Source organism: Biomphalaria glabrata, chromosome 15 (assembly GCF_947242115.1).
Source record: "Biomphalaria glabrata chromosome 15, xgBioGlab47.1, whole genome shotgun sequence".
NCBI lineage: Eukaryota > Metazoa > Mollusca > Gastropoda > Planorbidae > Biomphalaria > Biomphalaria glabrata.
In genome coordinates, this window is record NC_074725.1 from 6,359,690 (window position 1) to 6,379,113 (window position 19,424).

General features: G+C 34.9%; 2 protein-coding genes across 2 annotated transcripts; one reads left to right on the forward strand and one right to left on the reverse strand.

Annotated features, from left to right (window-relative positions):
* Nucleotides 1-98: 98 nt before the first annotated feature.
* LOC106055810 (uncharacterized) lies at nt 99-7,983 on the reverse strand. The gene has a single exon (XM_013212265.2). The coding sequence runs from the start codon at nt 7,847-7,849 to the stop codon at nt 6,338-6,340; it is 1,512 nt and encodes a 503-aa protein (XP_013067719.2). The 5' UTR covers nt 7,850-7,983; the 3' UTR covers nt 99-6,337.
* Nucleotides 7,984-12,664: 4,681 nt separating this feature from the next.
* Nucleotides 12,665-15,106, forward strand: LOC106055809 (solute carrier family 23 member 1-like). Its single transcript, XM_013212263.2, has one exon. The coding sequence runs from the start codon at nt 12,917-12,919 to the stop codon at nt 14,828-14,830; it is 1,914 nt and encodes a 637-aa protein (XP_013067717.2). The 5' UTR covers nt 12,665-12,916; the 3' UTR covers nt 14,831-15,106.
* The last annotated feature ends 4,318 nt before the right edge of the window (nt 15,107-19,424 follow it).

Below are 19,424 nucleotides of genomic sequence, written 5' to 3' on the forward strand. Positions count from 1 at the left end.
CAGGATTTACAAGAGACATTTTCATCTCAGAAATTTTTTTCATATCTGAAATAAGTATTGATCACTTCTAGTATTCACTTTCATTAATTTTGACTCCATTCCAGGGATGCTTTTTTTTTATTTGCTGACCTTGATTGTTTCACTTTTTATGTAACTTGTACAAAATAAAATCTTTACATAGCATATTACTTTACAGTTAGATAGGTACCGTAAATGAAAAGATAGCAATTTGGTCAAGAACAGCTCACATTGGACAGTTTTTGTTAAAAAAATAATTTTTAAATTGTTCTTAACCACATAACCTCATTAGTTACCAGGTGTCACAACTTTTCTTTGTTGATTTAAATTTTGATAAAATATTGACATACTTTGAAAAGGAGGAAGATGAAATATTTTAATGAACAAAAATAGTTCAGTGTTCAACTAGACTATACAAAAGTTAATTTTGCTTAAGAATTTTAAGTCTGTATTATTGTATAATGTTGATATTTATAAACACAATACACTCCTCAACATGTTGATACTAAGATGTAACACAGGCTTAACACCAACAAGAGCTAGTCAATAAAATTCAACAAGACATTCTTCATGAATCTAGAACTATTATAAATATGGTTTACAAAACCAATGTTAGAAATATGCACAACTTTGAAATGTAGCAGTGTTACAAACCAAAAATACAAATCAAATCTATGGGCTAGTTTGAACGGAAAACACGATATAAGTTTTGCAAGCATAGCGTTCAGAATAGTATAAGATTTAATGTTCCATATCGCACATCAGAAAAATTCTAAACTAACCAAAATCATCATAAATACAGAGAAATATAAAAGTTGAATTACATATAAAAAAAATTTATGACAAAATTTTTTTTTCTAATTGGTATAGATAAGTTTTGAAATAAAAACGAAAACATAATTTTTTTGTCCTATGGTGAAGAACCTAAAAAGATTGTGTAATAATCTTTGCATATATCGAAGTAATTAACAAGTGGCTAAGTTATAATCATCATGATATGTCTACTTTGTACATTCAAAATACCAAGGCCTTAACTAATGTTTCTTTTTTACCTTTCTTTAACTTGACAGCAAGTGACTAGTTCTGACAATTTAATTAGTTTAGTAAGTAAGTGAATGCAATTTCTTTCCTATATTTTTTAAAAGAAAACATCTAGCCTCTGATAGGCACAATGTTGTTTTTTTTAATCAGCTGAATACAATTTTAAGATTGTACGCTTGTCCCTTACAAGTAACATCAATAGTACATTTTTAAAGAGTTACGAAGAAACAAATAAACCTTGTCTTATTACTAAAAATAAAAAGGCTTTAATTGGGGCTTAAAAAAAATATTTGATCTGAAATATGGCATAACTAATTCAGTTAATGAGAGTTCAACCTTCAATATATCTTGGCGCAGATTATTTCTAAGTTGTTGTTTTAAAAAGTCCTTCACAAATTTCATTGAAATCGGTACAAAATTTGTTCTATGTAAAAGCTACTTGAGACATTGACTACATCGACATATTGTGCATGTCTCAAGAGTAGCACAAAAAAGTTTGGATAAAAGTCCAACTATGTCATGGATGTCAGCAGATGCTTGTCAAACACAAAACTTTACAAGTGACAAGACAAGCAAGAGATAGCTCAAGAACTGACAAGTGGTTACAACTCACAGACCGACAAAATACATACAACAAAACTTCAGTTTCTTCATTCAGTAGTAGAACAAAACAAAAAAACAAAACTCTTTGGAGACAACATAAAATATTTTTTTTTAAATTCTCTAACTAATTTTATGACAATTAGATGATGTCTTTTTTAAAAAAAAAAACAGATTTCTAATTCCCTGGTATCAATTTTAAAAAATTACAATGTGTACACTTTCACTATTCAAAATTAGCTTTGGTCTTTTTATATTTTTATATAAATGTTTCTATAGTTTTGATATTTAACATTTTCTTTCACCAAAACTTGGGGGAGGATACAGGTCGACTATGAATGAACATATCATAGCATGGATTTTCTTGTCTCTACCAATATAAAACAGTGGATTTTTTTTGGTTTTACAATTGAAACTTACCTCTCATGTCAGTAAATCAATCAAAATGTTAAGGAGTCATGTGTTAAACAGAATTTTTGTTATATGTTGTTCTGTCTCCATGTAAAGCTAAAATTAAGAATCTTCTTCTTTAATGTACTAGTATTAAGAACAAATAACTAGAAAGTGGAATAAAACATTATTTTTACTCAAGACTTTATGATAAATCAAGACTGATCTATAGGACATAGTCACGCTTGAAAGAAATGTTTACAACTACTACTTTGAAAATTCTTTTTTTTTTAATTCAGTATTAAATTATTTGTTAGCATTACATTTGGTATAAGCTGCTGTTAACAAATAGACAAACAAGTTTTTACAGAGATACATTTGAGATAATTAGATACACATACAAAAAGGGAAGAAATTGTGAGACATTGTCTTCAGTTTTGACCAGATTCCTCATAGAGTTTGGACATGCCAAAAACTCACAACTCTTGAAATGATCACATTTCATTTTTTTTTACACTTTGTACACAAATGTTTTGAGTGGAACAAAAGGAAGGGAGAGAAGGGGGGGGGGGTGAGAGTCAGGATACGGCATGGATTATCATATATTAAAATTACAACCAAAACAAAAAAGGCTATTTATATTTTACTTGTTTACAAACAGGAATTAAAACAGGCTAATTTAATCAGGGCCTTTTAATTTGGAATAGTTCTAATTTTCTGCATTCACAGAAACAAAATTTCCTTTTTTGTTTTTCTTCAGCTTTAAGAATGTTACAACTCAAAGAAATACTTTTTAAAAGGCTCATTAGTTTTGCTCTCCAATATCATTGTTTCACCTACAACATAAACAAAAGGCTCATTAGTTTTGCTCTCTAATATCATTGTTTCACCTACAACATAAACAAAAGGCTCATTAGTTTTGCTCTCCAATATCATTGTTTCACCTACAACATAAACAAAAGGCTCATTAGTTTTGCTCTCCAATATCATTGTTTCACCTACAACATAAACAAAAGGCTCATTAGTTTTGCTCTCCAATATCATTGTTTCACCTACAACATAAACAAAAATGGAAAAATATCCAGTCAAATGTTTCCAGAAATTAGTTTGTAACATTTGAACACAACAAGCAATAGAATAAAAGCTTGAAAAACTTCAGGGATTTGTTCACAGTCACAGAATATAATGCAAACCTGATTTTTCTTTTTGTTTTTTTTTCAGTGGCGGCCATCGTAAGACAACATTTTAATTACTGACATATATAAATTTAATTGGAATTTTTTCTTTAAATCAATAATTTCTGTAGACAATGTAACTTGATTGCTAAAAATATTTATCATGTTTACATTCGGTGAATGTTTCCCTAATGACAACATTATCTCCAGGTCAAAATAATATATCAAATTATTACTATACATTAGTCCAAATATTTGATTGTAAGATCCAAGTCTTCATACTAAGAATTGATATAATACACCACATATCAACTTATGAAATTTTCTTGAAAATAAATCTGAACCAAAGTGTGGAAAAACAAAAAAACTTGCTTAAAAGTTTACAATAAATAAACTGAGTGGAATCGTTTTTGTTTTTTATGAGAATTGTGGATGGCCATAAAAACACAAATCAAAATAAACAAAACAAAACTTTTCTAAATGATACAAATGAACAGTAAAATTTTTGTTCCTATACAAGTCTAGACTTTGTCTGTTGTAAAATTCACGACTGACTTGATAGTTGTTTTACTTATAAGAATGGTTTAACATGCTTATATTATATGCACACTTGTACAACTATACAATTAAATTGAATATACATAAAAGTGTCCCTATGCTGGATCATGATAAATCATGTCACATGTATAAGTTCTGAAGAAATAATACAGCTTTTTGTTTTTATCACAATCACAATTTTATGAAGTACATTTTGAAAATGTAACACCGAAAAAAAAAAAAAGTTTCTGGGAACCAGATAATTAGAGTATGTACAGTAACAATATTGCTCAAAGGTAACAAGGGTTCTCAATGAGTTTAAACAAGGGTTCTCAGTGAGTTTAAAAAACAAATCCAACAAAAATAAGGTAAACATGGACTACAACAACAAAAAAATGTTTTTCAGATCAAAATGAGTAAAATTTCTACAACAGGGCTGCCTTCTATTTCATTTCATAGTAGTTTTACAAACAGATCTTTGAAGTCTATATGATTTTTTAAGGACAATTTTCAAAAAGTCAGCAGTTCTGACAGAGCACATAATGACACTAACGTTGGGACAATATAATGATAATATAACAATGTAGTATGTGGCGTACATTTGTTTTCACATCCAGCACAGAGTAATTAATGTCTACACTGCTCCATGTCACACTCACAATAGCTTAAAACCTAGTCTGTGATTCAAGCCTTTAACCTTACTATTTCTCCTTTATATTTTTGTGTACTAACCAAATTGTCACACTTTATAGGACAAATTAGTAGAATGAAACTATGTGTGCTTTTTCCTTTTTGGTTTGGCAACCCTGCAAACATGAAACATGGACATTATTTTACAGCAAAGGATGAAACATGGACATTATTTTACAGCAAAGGATGAAACATGGACATTATTTTACAAACCACAGTGTGTCAATAAGGAAACAGAATACAACAAATTGTAACCAAACAAATTATTTCAGAATATTTAAATTACATTACAACTGTTTAGCTGTTTTTATATATTTAAGGTTGACATTTTGTTCAATAAAAATAGAAATCCTCACCGGTATTATGGGAGAACAATGTTTAAAAAGGTATGGTATCTATTATTAGTAACATAAATTGTATAATTGAATAACAATCAACATTATTTTTTTTATATTGAACAAACTTCACATTTAATGTTAAGAAATGATAGAAAGAAAAATTACCTAAATCAACACGCACATAAATAAAAAAGCATATTAACCACAATTATCTTTGTTTTTAAGTTTAAAAATAAAATGGACACCTTTATAAAGTTTTTAATGTTGGCATTTACATAGTGTATATAATATATTATTTAAAACCTGACTGAAAATCATTGCAATATTGTTACACATTGCATCTCTCTGCAATACGATTTAAAAGTTACATGAGAAAAGTTTTAAGTGTAACATTTCATTGTTAATGGGGGGAGGGGGGGGGGGAAACAACAACTGTTTTTATTAATTAGAAATGGGAAACAGGCTACACCTGATTGTGGTTGTGTACAAAATAAAAGTAACAAAACTGACATTATTTCAATTACAGTACAAAATGACACATTAACTTTAATGTTAGGCAGTCAAAAGAGGAAACATTGTACAACAAAATGACACACTCTACCCCCAGTACAGAGGTTCATTATAACACCTAGCTATAATACAATTTATATTATTGTGGTACCATAGTAAAAACAAAAACAAAAAAAAGAGGTGTACATTTGTACATGTGTATATATATTTCTTTAGGCTTTCAAAATAGATCATTGAGACAATGTAATTCATAGTATCGTTAATACCGGTTATAACCAGCTAAATTTATGGAAAATTCAAAAAATGAACAAAATGTTTCAATCTTCAGGGGTAGTGGACTAATTACAAAGCCTAATTGTTTTTTTTAAATTTAATGTATGTAGGTTAGAAATATCTTACCGAGACAAATCAGGACAACTAATGGCCAAAAAAAAAAAAAAGAAAAGAAGTTACAGACAATACAATTAGAAGTATAACAGATCCTGTCCAATTAGTAATAGATTCTTTTTTTGTTTGGAACAATAACTGTCCTGCAAGGTGGCAACATAGACAGCAAAATGAATCAAACTTTAGATGGCCATGCAGAGTTTCCAAAGCTGAAACCCTGCTTTGTTTACCACCATTCAGTCATTAATAGTTTTACAATAATATTAGATCATAGTTTCACAAACCAATATCAACATTAATTCTCCCAGTGAAGGCCAGCATGAAAAAAAAACAGAGATATCAAACAATAGTGAGCAAGAAGATATAAACCTAGTGAGATCATACATACTGACATTTTTCTATATACATAGTTTTGTTTTAGACATTAAAGTCCCTTAATGAAAGATAATTAATTATATTTTGTAACGCTCTTGAATTTAGTTAAAATTATAAGCAATATAAAAAAAAAGTTTTAGTGAAACAAATTCCAACTAAAAAGAAGAGTTATCAAATTCATTCTTTTTAAAACAATAATGTAGAAATTGGAAAAATAATTTTGTAAAACTTGACAGTTTTCACCAATACTATTTGCACACGAAGTAACTTGCGAAATTATATCTTAGGAATAGGAGACAATCTAGGCATGCTTCTGTCAAAACTATGGTCTAAGCTGTCAGTATCTCCAATGATGTGCATCAAAGGTGGGGCAGCGTCTGCAACTTTTAAGGGATTCTTACAACCATTGCAAAGACAGTCGATGCAACTTTTCTTTTCGCTGTAACAAGGGCATTTCTGGCCAAAGCATGTTAAGTGATTTGGCATTTTGAACCGGGCACATTTACAAATGTCACTTCTTTGCTTAACTGTACTCTTCAAACTCATTTTTTTAGGCAAAGCTGATGGACTAGTTGTGCTCTGTGATGGGGATTTAGAAACATGAGATGTCAGTTCTTTTACTTCTGGAGAAACAGACAGACTATTTCGATTTCTCCTTGGCATGTTCTGGAATCTCTTCTTTGAAATTGTCAACATGAGGCGGGGTTTGACCGCTTCTTCTTTCAGGTTTGACGAATCGTTACCATTCTGTAAATGTGCTCCTTTCCTATCATTGTCAGTGTTTTTATGACATCTAGTATCTTTGCGATGCACTTCATTAATTTTGACATTCTCTGATGTTTCCTTGATATTTTTGTTCACTGTTGAGAGAAGCTGTGTAGTATGATCTTGATCACTTGAATTACCAATTTCAATGCCAGAATCAGGATCTGGTTCTGGGTGTGGTGCTTCTTCTAGGAAAGTTTCTCGCCAAAGTTGGCCAACACTATACTTGCCTGACCTATCCCTGTGGGGTCTTTGTGCTATAAGTAGAACTGGATTACCAGATGTTTCCCTTTTACTCTTTTTTATGTTATTGGTTGATGAAAAAGAAGTACTGTATTTTTGGTTAGCTAAATTTTGGGATTTAACTCCAATAGCTTTTTTTTTAATTTTTTTTATTTGCTCAGACAGTGTTCGTTTTTTATCATCTGCATGAATTATTGTCTTTGGTCTTCCTCTTTTTCTTTTAAACATTACACCATCGTGAGTTCTAAATGTTGATGATAAGCGAATTAGGTTATTAGTAGATTTTATACCTCCAGACATCGATTTCGACACAATGGGAAATTCCTTGGGTGGTGGCGTAAGGACAATGTCATCATGAAATTGCTCAGCTTCTTTTAGTACATTTAATGTCCTTTCAGCTTCACTGCCAAATCCATTTATTGATGCTTTTGAGATTTCTGCTCCCAAACTTGAGTTAGAGACATATGAACACAAACATTTAAAACAGTTTATCAAAATGCGAAATTTCTTGTTTTCCTTGAAAGTGGTTTGATCTTTGCACCAGCTACATGATGGTTTCAGGCGCATTTTCCCACCGATACAGTTGAAGCAAACATTGTGTAAACAAACATTATGAGTGGGTCCGTAGGGGCACTTTATTATATTCCCACAAACGCAACAAGAAAGCATTTGGCGGAGACATGGTAAGTACCTAAAGATATCACACCAGGTCGATTTGTCGTCTGCATTGGCACTCATAATATATCTGAGTGTCGACAAATAAAAATTATAAGCATCCATTATTTAGCTCAGTGTTTTAACATCCAAATAATGGTAAAATAAAATAATTCTAATAAACAAAAAGCGTTTTATTTAGATCTTTTCATTTAAACAAGATTGTTATTAAAATGTAAACAAATCGAATGAGTGCGCATAAAACAGTGACGTTGTTCGTAAAATAGGAAGTAGTAGATTTATTCATTTTAGCTTGGTTGATTTTCGAATTAAAAAAATAATAATTTTTCTTTAAGTTTTTATTTTCTAGTTAATTAATATTATAGGTCTTTCTATAAGATAGTATAAAGATATAGATCTACAGCTCGGACTCGAGACTATTGACGTCTCGAACCCAATTATAAAACCTAACATATCTTCCATAGAAATCGTATCACTGTGGCCTAACAGGGAATCCAGAATTCTGGCTTGTTAAATGTAGATCAGGGCCGATCTAAGGCCCTAGCCCTAGACGAAGGTGAATAGGGTGATCTCAAGTGAAATAGAAAAAAAAAATTAATCCGAAAAATACGCAAAGAGTTTAAAAAAAAACCAACCTTCTTGTATCTATATCTTAATCTTTATCAACAAATAAATTAAATTCATATAGCGCCGCGATAGCACAAATGTGCTTCATTGACGAATCATTATCACCAGACTAAAAATAACATTTCGACATTTCACCAAAAGGAAGAATTATATGGTCTTCTAGCATATGTAGTCTAACAAGTAGGCTAAACATTCACAAATAAATCTTGATTCATAGAGACTTAAATTAGAACCAGTAGACTTAGAACCATAGAGTTCTGCTATGTTTGAGATTAATGAGATTTGATCCATGTTGATCCCCCACCAATCGGAGGCTCTAGGAGGCTGCCTAGTTTTTTATACCTATGCCCAGTGCTTTTTTTTTTTTTTTTTGTAAACAAATAGGTTCCAGTACTCAGTGATAGATTGCCTAACTTTTAACTACTAACGTTTATTAATATTAATATAATTTTTCCACAGATTGAAAAAGGTGCGGTACGCCGTACAGGTGCGTAGGCCTACCGTCACCTAAAAAGCACTGCCTATTATATGCCTATAATAAGGTTGGCCCTGTGTAGATATAGACCTAGAACTAGTTTTCTCAGCCCTAATTAAATAGATAAGCTGTTATTCTTATCTTATAAAATACAGACGTTACTTCTATGAAGAGGATTTCGAAAGACTAAAACAGGCTATACAATAGGTCCTGATCTCGGAGGATATACATAGTGTAGGCGATATTATGTAATATACTTTTATATAATATTGACTTGACGAAACAAGAAAAAACAAACACAAACTGTAGCGATCAGTAGCCTACAAAGAGTCTTAAATTGGGTCTTCTGGTCAGCACAGCTAATACCCGGGTGTTGCCTCTGTCAACCAAGTATCGTCACTGCCAGCTATAGGGGTCACATTTCTGTTGTTATGCTGCGCAGTTGTCTCATTAACTGGTGCTATCCCATATCAATACTAAGAACGTCTTCTACTAGATTCCATGAACGATCTACCACGTCGCCGCATCTGGATCTAGTAGTTCGTCGCCTATTTGCTTGCCTGTCCAATGGCAATAGGCCTATATTTCACTTCTCTCTTTTCGCTCTTTGGCGAAGCAGAACAACCCTCTTTTCGTAGGCCTATATATCATCTTCTTAGGCCTACAGATGTCCCTTTACAAAAGAAGATAATGACGATCTACGTGGATCCATGTGTTCATTTAGTCGGGCATGTTAGATAGACCCAAAGCCTGCTTAATCATTATTTTTCTTGGCTGATTCAGTCAATCCGTTTCATGTTCAAAGTCTAATAGCACTAGCTAAGGAAGGATTAAGGAGCATTTGTGCGAATGTGTCATAGCTTGTGGAATAAGAAATGTCCTTTCCTTCTAATGTCCACTCTATTCTTTAATACTTGGCGGAGTGGTGCCAACGCTTACCTTCTAATGTTTGCTCTTGACTTCACTGCTGGGCGGAATGGAGCCAATTCTTCCTTATGTTCGATCTAATGATTCTAATCGATGGGCGGAGTGGAGCCAAGGCTAAAATTCCTTCAAATGTTCGCTCTAGTCTTGTCTGCTGATGGAGAGGTTTCATTATTTTTATGCTTTATTAGAATGCTTCTCATCTTTTTTTTTTATTCATCACACAGTGGAACATAGTGGAGGGCCTTAATGTTAGTTGAGTATGAGTATAATTATTTCAGGATTAATATGAAGCAATTAAACATGTGCACTTTCGATAAAAGCTATTATCAAACTTAAAAAGCACACTAAGATATATATTAGTGCCGATTCTAATTCTAATCTAGTCTTTTAATCGTCTCTATTATTATCTTCTTTTCTATTATCTTTTATGTTTTTTTTTTTTTTGAAGGAAAGTCTGTAATGTACAAGATTAATGTCTGCGTGATGTCGCTCAAATGTATAGGAGTTATTACTACTTTTCAGCGAAGTAGCTAAATCTAGTTAAGTTTCCCTTTGATTGAAGGAAATCCTGTTTCTATTAATTCCTCTAGCAGTCTAGCTTCATCAATCAGACTTAGGCTACGAATGCAGATTACAGTACAGCCTACATAAACTGTGATTATTATTTTTACCAACAAGCGAAGAATGTTTAGGTCCATAGACAAATAGAAACGAACTTAAAATCACTGGCATATATTTAGTGAAAAGGATAACTTTTTCTTGATGCACTTTTTTTTTCAAACGGGAAGCAGACGAGATATAAATCTAGTATTTTTTGTTTTTTCCCCCCAATGACGCAAATGAGAAAGTATTTACGGATATGTTTGACGATAGTTGGACTGTTTCATTGTGGAAAATAGGTCATTGTTTTTAACCAATAGTTGGACTATTTCAAATTTTTGCTCAGCAATCTAGTATTGCCCCTTTCAGACCTAGTGATCTAGTGATGATGTAAAGGTCATCTGTTTCTGTGGCCTACGGTTAACGAGGGCAATCTGATGAGTAGGACAATATTTTGTGAATGTTGTTTTGACCCGAGTGAATCCAATCGTTTGCAGGATGCGACTTTTTAGCGGCTCCCGAAAAGGGAAAAGACGCCATTAGTTTTGTGTGGCCTGTCTGTCCGTCTCTCCGTCCCGTTTAGATCTTGTAAACTAGAAAAGATAGTAAAAATCTACATCACAATATTCTAGACATTTAAAGTTCTGATGCAACGGCTACTTTTTCTTTTCGGAAAGCGAAAAATCTAATTTTTAAAATCACTTATGCAAGCATTTTTTTCATAAAAATACACCACTTTTACAACTATTCACTATTAATAGTAACAAACACTTGAGGCTCTTTATTAGGGGAAACGACTGTTAGCAATATTTTTAACACATTTATCCAATTTAGCATTACTGGTTACTACTTGCTAACCTACTTGGCGCTATCGGCCTATTCGGCAGTACGTGCCTTCGGGATACAACATGCCTATTAGACACTACAGTCCTGAGACCACGTGTCTAAGCGAGACTTCATAACCTCGCCTACTCATCGCAATTCACTGGACCTATCCTGCTAACGACGCTGCCCATGGCAGGATCAGCTCTGCCCACAGCACACTTGTGCCAACGGTAGCCGGCCACCCGCCCTACTGTGCCCACAACAGACCACAGAACTTTGGATTGAGACTCCACAAGCACTGAATCACCGGCGACCCTCTACCCGCTAGAGCGCCACCGCCAGCTGCAAGACCTCCACCCAAGATCACAGCCAGCTGCTGCATCGACAGGACAACCAGATAAGTTCGGAAGACGAAAGTGACATACTCTGGTATAAAGTGCCAAGTATGATGATATAATATCACTAAAAAAAAAGATAGATGCAAATCCCCCCCCCCCCCATTTTATTCATCCTTGTATAATTTTGTAAATAAATATCTTATCTTATATAATACAGACGTTACTTCAAAAAAGAAGATGATTACGTCCTACGCGTCATGCATTTAATCATGCATATTAACCAATGACTTAAATTCTGCCAAGTCACTGGTTTTCCTGGCTAGCTCAGGCAACCCATTCCATGCTCTAATAGCGCTAAAATTTTAAAGTCTTTCTCCATTGTTTGTTTTGTTGCGTGTATGCTCCCGATATCTCTGATGACCCAGTGTGTGGCAAACTCAAAATAATCATCCCCTAGACACCAAACACGCCAAACACGAAGGCCGTCACAGTGGCCTATTTAAACTTCTGTTGAGCCTAAATTAACTTCGAGTCATTAGTTGATGTTTTTTTAATTTCTGATATTATAGCTAAAAAAAAACTTTAAATAAAGACACTTTGTTTTGGCAAAGGATCCTACTTAGTATGACACAATTCATTAGCCTGATGACAAAATTTTAGGATGGGTGGTGTGGGAGATGAAGATGACTCCATCCTGAAGGTGGTCCCGAAATGACTTTTCATGCGAGTGTTTCTAAATGTTTGTAAAAGAGCGCACTCACTTACTGACCGGTACTATAAAAAAAAATATAAATTAAAAGTTGAGAACCTTTGATTCATTCAATCATTCAAGTCAGGGCAAAAGCGGCTTAAATTATTAATAAGCATAAGTTTGATATCCATACGTACACATAGATGCACTTGTGTTCAGGCACGAATCATGGGGTCACACCGTTAGCTTGTTAATTCCTTGTCACAAACCGGCTGTTTTTTTTTTAACCTAACGACATGACAAATTATAAAGTGATTCGCCACGTTGGGCTCATAAGGAACCCTTCCGCTACTAAAGTGTCAATTTTATTTCACGCATGCGCAAATAAGCGTCTTTTAATTATAGGCTTACGTGTTTTGAACACGACACACTGAAGGCGTCATGTGTTTGTTTTTTTTAAAAAAAGAAGAAGACAAACGCATCTGTGGTTAATTATTCACTTTAAACATTGACTATATAAATGGATGTTAAATAATCATGTTTTGATTCTGACATAAGTGGTCGATAGTTAGAGCGCACGTGATATTGCCGCTATATGGGCCTACCTATTCTAGCCTAAAAATTGGTACATTAAGTCTACAGCACTATTTCTTCATAGACCATAAAGTTCGACAATTACTTCGCATACAATGGAGAATGTCGATTTTCATAAAAATGGAGACATTAAACTTTTCCGAATTTCTGGACTGGAAAGAGAACATGAAAAAAAGCTCAGAAGCAATGAGAATGAGACCCCAATGTCGTCAGGTATATACGTCATTTCCGGCGAAGCCTCGTTTGAAGCAGAGAAAACAATCCAAATTGAAGCTCAGCCCCGTGCTGATTCGCTGTTATACAAACTGGACGAGACTCCGCCAGCCCATTACCTTTTGTTGTTCGCCATTCAGCAGTGCTGCTTGGCTATCTCCACTCCTCTGGGGACCGCTGTTATAGTCGCTGAAGCAGTGTGCGCCCAGGACGAGCAGGACATCAAGGTTCGAATTTTGAGCTCGACCATGCTTATGATGGGGCTCTCAACATTCGCCATGACAACATTCGGGGTCCGTCTTCCCATATTTCAAGGGCCTTCGGCCACGTATATAATTCCTCTTTTGGCTATGATGTCTCTGCCAGAGTTCAGCTGCCCTGCCACGTTCATACAGGTGGACTCTAGGGATAACTCTTCAGTTCTCATGGCCGTGGTGAACAATGTCAGCGTGATAAACCAAGAAATTGTGTTCGCGAGACTTAACGCTTACGGCGGAAGTCTACTTCTGGCTGGCTTCTTGCATTTCCTCTTTGGGATGACCGGACTCGTTAGTATTATAACTCGATTCGTTGGGCCAATCACCATAGTCCCCGTGGTCACCTTGTTTGGAATCTACATTCACACTGTTGTGGTCAGTTTTTCGGAGACAAACTGGTTGGTAGCAGCCATCACGGCGAGCACGTGCCTCATTTTCGCTTTATATTTGAGCAATTATAACACTCCCGTGCCGTTCTGGACACCTGGGCGTGGATTTCATATTATCTGGCAGCCTTTACACCAGACCTTTGCCTTGCTCATAAGTATCATTATAGGATGGCTAATAAGCTACGCCATGACCGAGACAGACTTTTTATCCAGCGATCCTAAAAGTGTATCCTTTAACGCTCGAACGGACGCTAGAGCTGGCGTTATAGATGAGGTGCCGTGGTTTTTGTTTCCGTATCCAGGACAATTTGGGGTTCCATCTTTTAGCATTGGGGCGTTCATTACTTTCCTGATCAACACGGTCTTGTCTGTACTAGACTCCATCGCTGACTACAACGCATGCGCCAAGGTTTCCAAAGCGCCACCACCGCCTGCGTACTCGATCAACAGAGGCATCGCCGTGGAAGGGCTCATGAGTATGCTGAGTGGAAGCATGGGTTGTGGTCACGCCACTGTGTCGTACGGAGAAAACATTGGCATTATAGGAATAAGCAGAGTAGCCAGTCGAAGCGTGTTCCAACTAGTGGGATTTATGTATATTGTGTTCGCTGTATTCGGGAAAGTAGGTGCTTTCTTTATCACAATGCCATATTCCGTTGTCGGAGGTTCTCAAATTATTTCCTTCGGTATTCTAATCGGGGTTATTCTGTCTTACTTAAGACTCATTGATCTTAACTCTACACGTAACTTGAGCATCATAGGAATCGCCCTTCTTCTTGGGATGATGCTACCTTATTGGGTACAGAAGAATCCCAACGCCATTCACACCGGAATCGGTCAGCTGGACAATGTTATACTTCTGTGTTTGTCGAACCCATCGTTTGTCGGGGGATTCTTCGCTTGTTTCATGGATAACACTGTGCCCGGAACAAAGGAAGAAAGAGGTGTAGCTTTAGAGTTGATTGCCGCAACAGAACCACACGTCTATGAGGAGAACATACTGACTACCGGTGCACCATCGGCAGACATATCTAGACATTTTGAACATGACATGAGCGTGTACCGATTGCCATGGATAGATGAAACATTCAGGAAATGGAAAATAGCCAAATTTATTCCTATTTTTGAATCGAAAAAATCAGACGTGTGAAAAAAAATTTCGCGTACGATCGTTTCAGAAAAAGGAAAAATAACTGTATCTTATTTCATCCAGTCACACCACTCAGACTATACAAGCCTTCGACTCAGATTCATTGATTGCAAGGCCGACTTTTTTTTTTTTTTACTGCAGGATAGAAGTTTTATTTTTGCCATCAATATGGTCTAGAATATAGATCTAATAAACACTAGTTTAAAAAGGTTTCAGTATGGAAGGACCAGTATGGTCAAGCAAATATATTTTGTAATAAAGCATATCTAATATAGAGGCCTGCTATGTTTTATCTACGTAACATGTGTGTTTGTGTGCACAATTGTAAGATACTTAGCCAGTTCCTTACTTCGTAGATTTATTTAAGCTATACAAACAACTAAGGATGAGAATTTATCAAGTTTTTAATGTTCTTTTAATATGTTTTTAAAATGACTTTTGTATAGCACTTTTTTTCCCCATGCCCATAGCATGCTCAGTGCGCTCTGGTTCAATCTCTTTTGTGAAGCTGGGTGTGGGGAGGTGGGGAAGGTATTTGGCAGGTTTCCGTGCTGCCTACACGTAGGCTATTCAACAAACACAAGTCAAGCCCCATACCAGCGGACGTTCAATTATATAGCCAAGAGGCTTATGCTACTCTGCCAGATATTCTTTCTTTGACAATTGAAATCTTAAAATAATCGCCATCTTTTGTTGAGGATAAAAGAAAACGTCTTTTAGTTAAAAGATCGGTACGTAAACCTGCATTCCATCTTCTAGCAAGCTATTTTAACGCCTATGACACTTATTACGAGAGAAAACAGTTACTAGGTCCCCGAAACGTTATCAAAATATAAGACAGTACTTTACACACAAAAGAATGTTTTGTTGACAGTTTTGTTAGTCATTGGAAAAGATTTTATGTACATGTTTGTGATATTTTTTTTTAATGCATTTCTCTTCCCTAGTCTGTTGGACCGTTGGGGCACCACACAAGATCTGTTAACCGTCTTTCTACATTTCTCTCTGTCTTTTGTTCTTTCAAGAACATGGCCGTCCAATCTTTTATTGTCTTCCAATCACTTTCTGTCTGCCTCTTCTTCTTTTTCCTGGTACTTTTCCCTGAATAGGAAGGTCTTTGCGGGCCCCGAGGACCTTGTGATATGGCCGTAGATTTCTCCAGCAGATCATCGCGGGGTCCGATCGCTAAACGAATTTAATCTTTAATCTCTTCATTTGTGATGGGGTCTTTGTATGTGATAGCTAGTAACGTATCACCAATGAAATAAAGCACCCAGAAAGTGATCAAATAGTTGTATTGCTTTTATAGTATAATGTTCATCTCCGTACTGTACAGAAGCCTGGAAAATATACGCTTTTATATTATAGATGGGTATATATTATAGGTTTTATTGAAGTTATCCTCTTTAAAATCAAAATTGTACAGATCACCCGATCTTTGAAAACAAACAGGATATTCCCCTCTATGAGTCAAAAAAATAAAAAAGTGTTTCCCAAACTGTGTGCCTGAATAGGTGTCCCACGAACTACTGAGATAATTAACAAGTAGGCTATGCTACCCGGCTCCTTCGACACGGAGGTCACGTGCTACCACGTGAATTAATCTCTCTAAAAAATAAACAAAGGGTTCCGCTAAATATTTAGTATGTGCGAAGTGTTCCGTTAAGGAAAAAGTTTGGAAACCACTGCCATAGACTATATATACTATTAATATATATAGCCTATGATAAAAATACAGCCATTTCATGTCTGCTGCACTTGAAATGATGGCAGGACTGTGACTGTACTTATTTAGTCATTTTTAAATCTCATACTAAAACAGGAGATAAATTAAGTAAAAGAAATACTTAGTTATGTTTTATAAAGCAATGATAAATGAACATATACAAATATATGTCCTCAAAAGTAAAGTAGCAATTATACATAAAACACTGAGCCTTAATCTTCAAATACAAAAACAAAATCTAATAAAATACACAGAAAGACACAAAGATAAAGGCACATTCCTTGTTCCATATGCTAGGACAAATGTGTACTAATTCTCCTTCTTCCCTAGTGCTATTAGAACATGGAATGGGTTGCTTGAGCCAGCCAGGAATACCAATGACTTTGCAGAATGTACGTTTCTGGTTAGGCCTAACATGCATTACTAGATCTAGATGCATAAGGCGTTGGACGTAATCATCTTCTTTTTTGAAGTAACGTCTGTATTATATAAGATAATATAAGATTTATATATAATTTCTTTTAATGTGTATTATTTCACTATACTTCTTAATTTTAGAAAAGTGAAACCCTCTAATTATCCAATATTCTTATGTAGGACTGACACTGTGACACATATAGGGGCCTACTATCTGGAGATACTAAATTCCCTCCCCCAACTCATATAGCCTATTTATAGTTTTTTCAAGTCTAAATCCAGCCCTGAACATGTCAACGTGATAGTGGTTCTTTTTTTTTTTTTTTTTTTTAATAATTATTTAGGAGTGTGTAAAAGTATCTGGCACAATCTTTATACATAGATGTAGGCTAATATTTCAGAATAATGTTTGAACATTCGCAAACTAAGAACAAAATTGCATTTATTGCCTCCCTTACATTAAGTTGGAGGTTGAGCTATTTTCGTCGCAGTAATATATAGTAACTATAACACTAAATTCCTGCTACGTCATGTTTAATGAAATTGAAATTATTATTTTAATTTAAATTTTTTTTTAAAATATACACAAACTAAAACAAACTCTTGACTTTATGTTGTATTGTTGAATCCCGATCTGTCACTTGTAACTAGAACACAAGGATTCAGCAATGTCACGGTCAATGAACCAAGCACCAACCTATCAAAATGTTGACACGTGACCTTACAATACTCGGGGACGTTATAGTTTATTTCCTTCTTCATGTCCACGTATGCTAGCTATCTGTTGTTGGTAGATTTATGAGACCGAGGCGATCAACCTCCTTAACTTGACAGGACAACAAGCAAAATATAGATCTAGGCCTACAAGTTACGTTTTTTAAAAAAAAAACAAAGTTCAGTACTGTAGGATTTATTTTCCTTTGTTTATATCAAACAAAAAAAAAATGATTAATTACCACTATTCAATTAAATAATGTTTGTTTGTTGTGGTTTTTTTTTTTAAATTAATTTATGTTTTGGTAGGAACAATGAATAATTGTACAAATTTTTTCAACTTCATCCGAGATTGGGAAGTAGGAGAAATAACGTTTTTAAAATGTGTACCAGACAGCTACTTTAACTCTTTCTCTCCTAACTGACGATACCAACCAACGTTGATTCCACCAGAGTGTGGTAAATAATTACGGAGAGAAAGAGTTAAGCTTTGTAAAAAAAAAAAATGCGTAGGCTATCTGTAATCTTAAATTGTAAAATAGGCCTAGTTAATTTCGATAAAGATTAATATATGTCAATTTGTAATGCCTATTAAATTTCCATAAGGTTCATGTTTAATCTACTTAAAATAATGATTTCAAAATGCCCTGGATTGTCATGAAACAGGTAGCCATTTACGAAAGTCAATATCAGAAATCTGCAATGTTTTTGAAGATCTGGTTTGACATTTTTTTATTTTAAGCAAAAAATTACAGTAGCATAAAAGAGATAAAATAGCGTCACCGCTCCTGCAAATACTTACTTACTTTGGTCCTCCCGCACCGTTCGGCGCATAGGGCGGCAAGCTGTCACCACAAAGATCTGTCATTGGCAATGTCTGAAGCCTCTTCCCACCTGTTTTCCACTGTTCTGAGGTCCTCCATGAAGGTGTGGCGCCAAGTAATGCGAGGACGTCCCTGTTTGCGCTTTCCTCGTATTGGCCTCCATGTCATTGCAACTCTTGGTATGCGAAGTTCAAACCTCATGCGACGCTCTGTCACAACCTCACTAAGTGTTCGACTCCCAGTTCGGCATAGGATTTCCTTGTATGAGACCAGATCTGTGTAACTGACTCCCAAAATCCGTCTCAGCCATTTTTGTTGAGCCACATTTAGTCTTTTCTCAATTTTGACAGATGACTTCCATGTCTCACATGCATATGTTGCAGTTGGAATGACGATTGTGTTAAGAAGGTGTATTTTTGTCTCGAGTCCAATGGCTTGGATTGTTCAAATAGGCTGCAGCCTTCCCCGCCTTTCCTATTCGGCACGCTACATCATGGTAGGCACCCCCATCATTTGTTATGATGCTGCCAAGGTACGTGAACTTGTCCAGCTCTTCAAGCTTTGACTCGCCCTTTGCCTTATATCCCACTTCCAAAATTTTAGTCTTATAGAAGTTTATGCGGAGTCGATTTTGGGTGCCTCTCTATCTAGGCTCTCCGTCATTTCTTGTATGCATTTATTTGTGTAAATACCTCGAATGTCTAATAATAGCCATGGTAATAACCTACAATTCTTTCTTTAGTTATAAGTAGGGCCTAATTAAACGTTTTTATTATACAAAACTAAAACATGAACTGCTCTACGCAACCTTTCAAACGTTTAAATACCCTAATTTTATTTTATTTTTAAAAAAAGTTTTTTTTCTTTTAAAATTCTTTTAATTTGTTGATCATTCGGCCTGTGCAGTACGTCA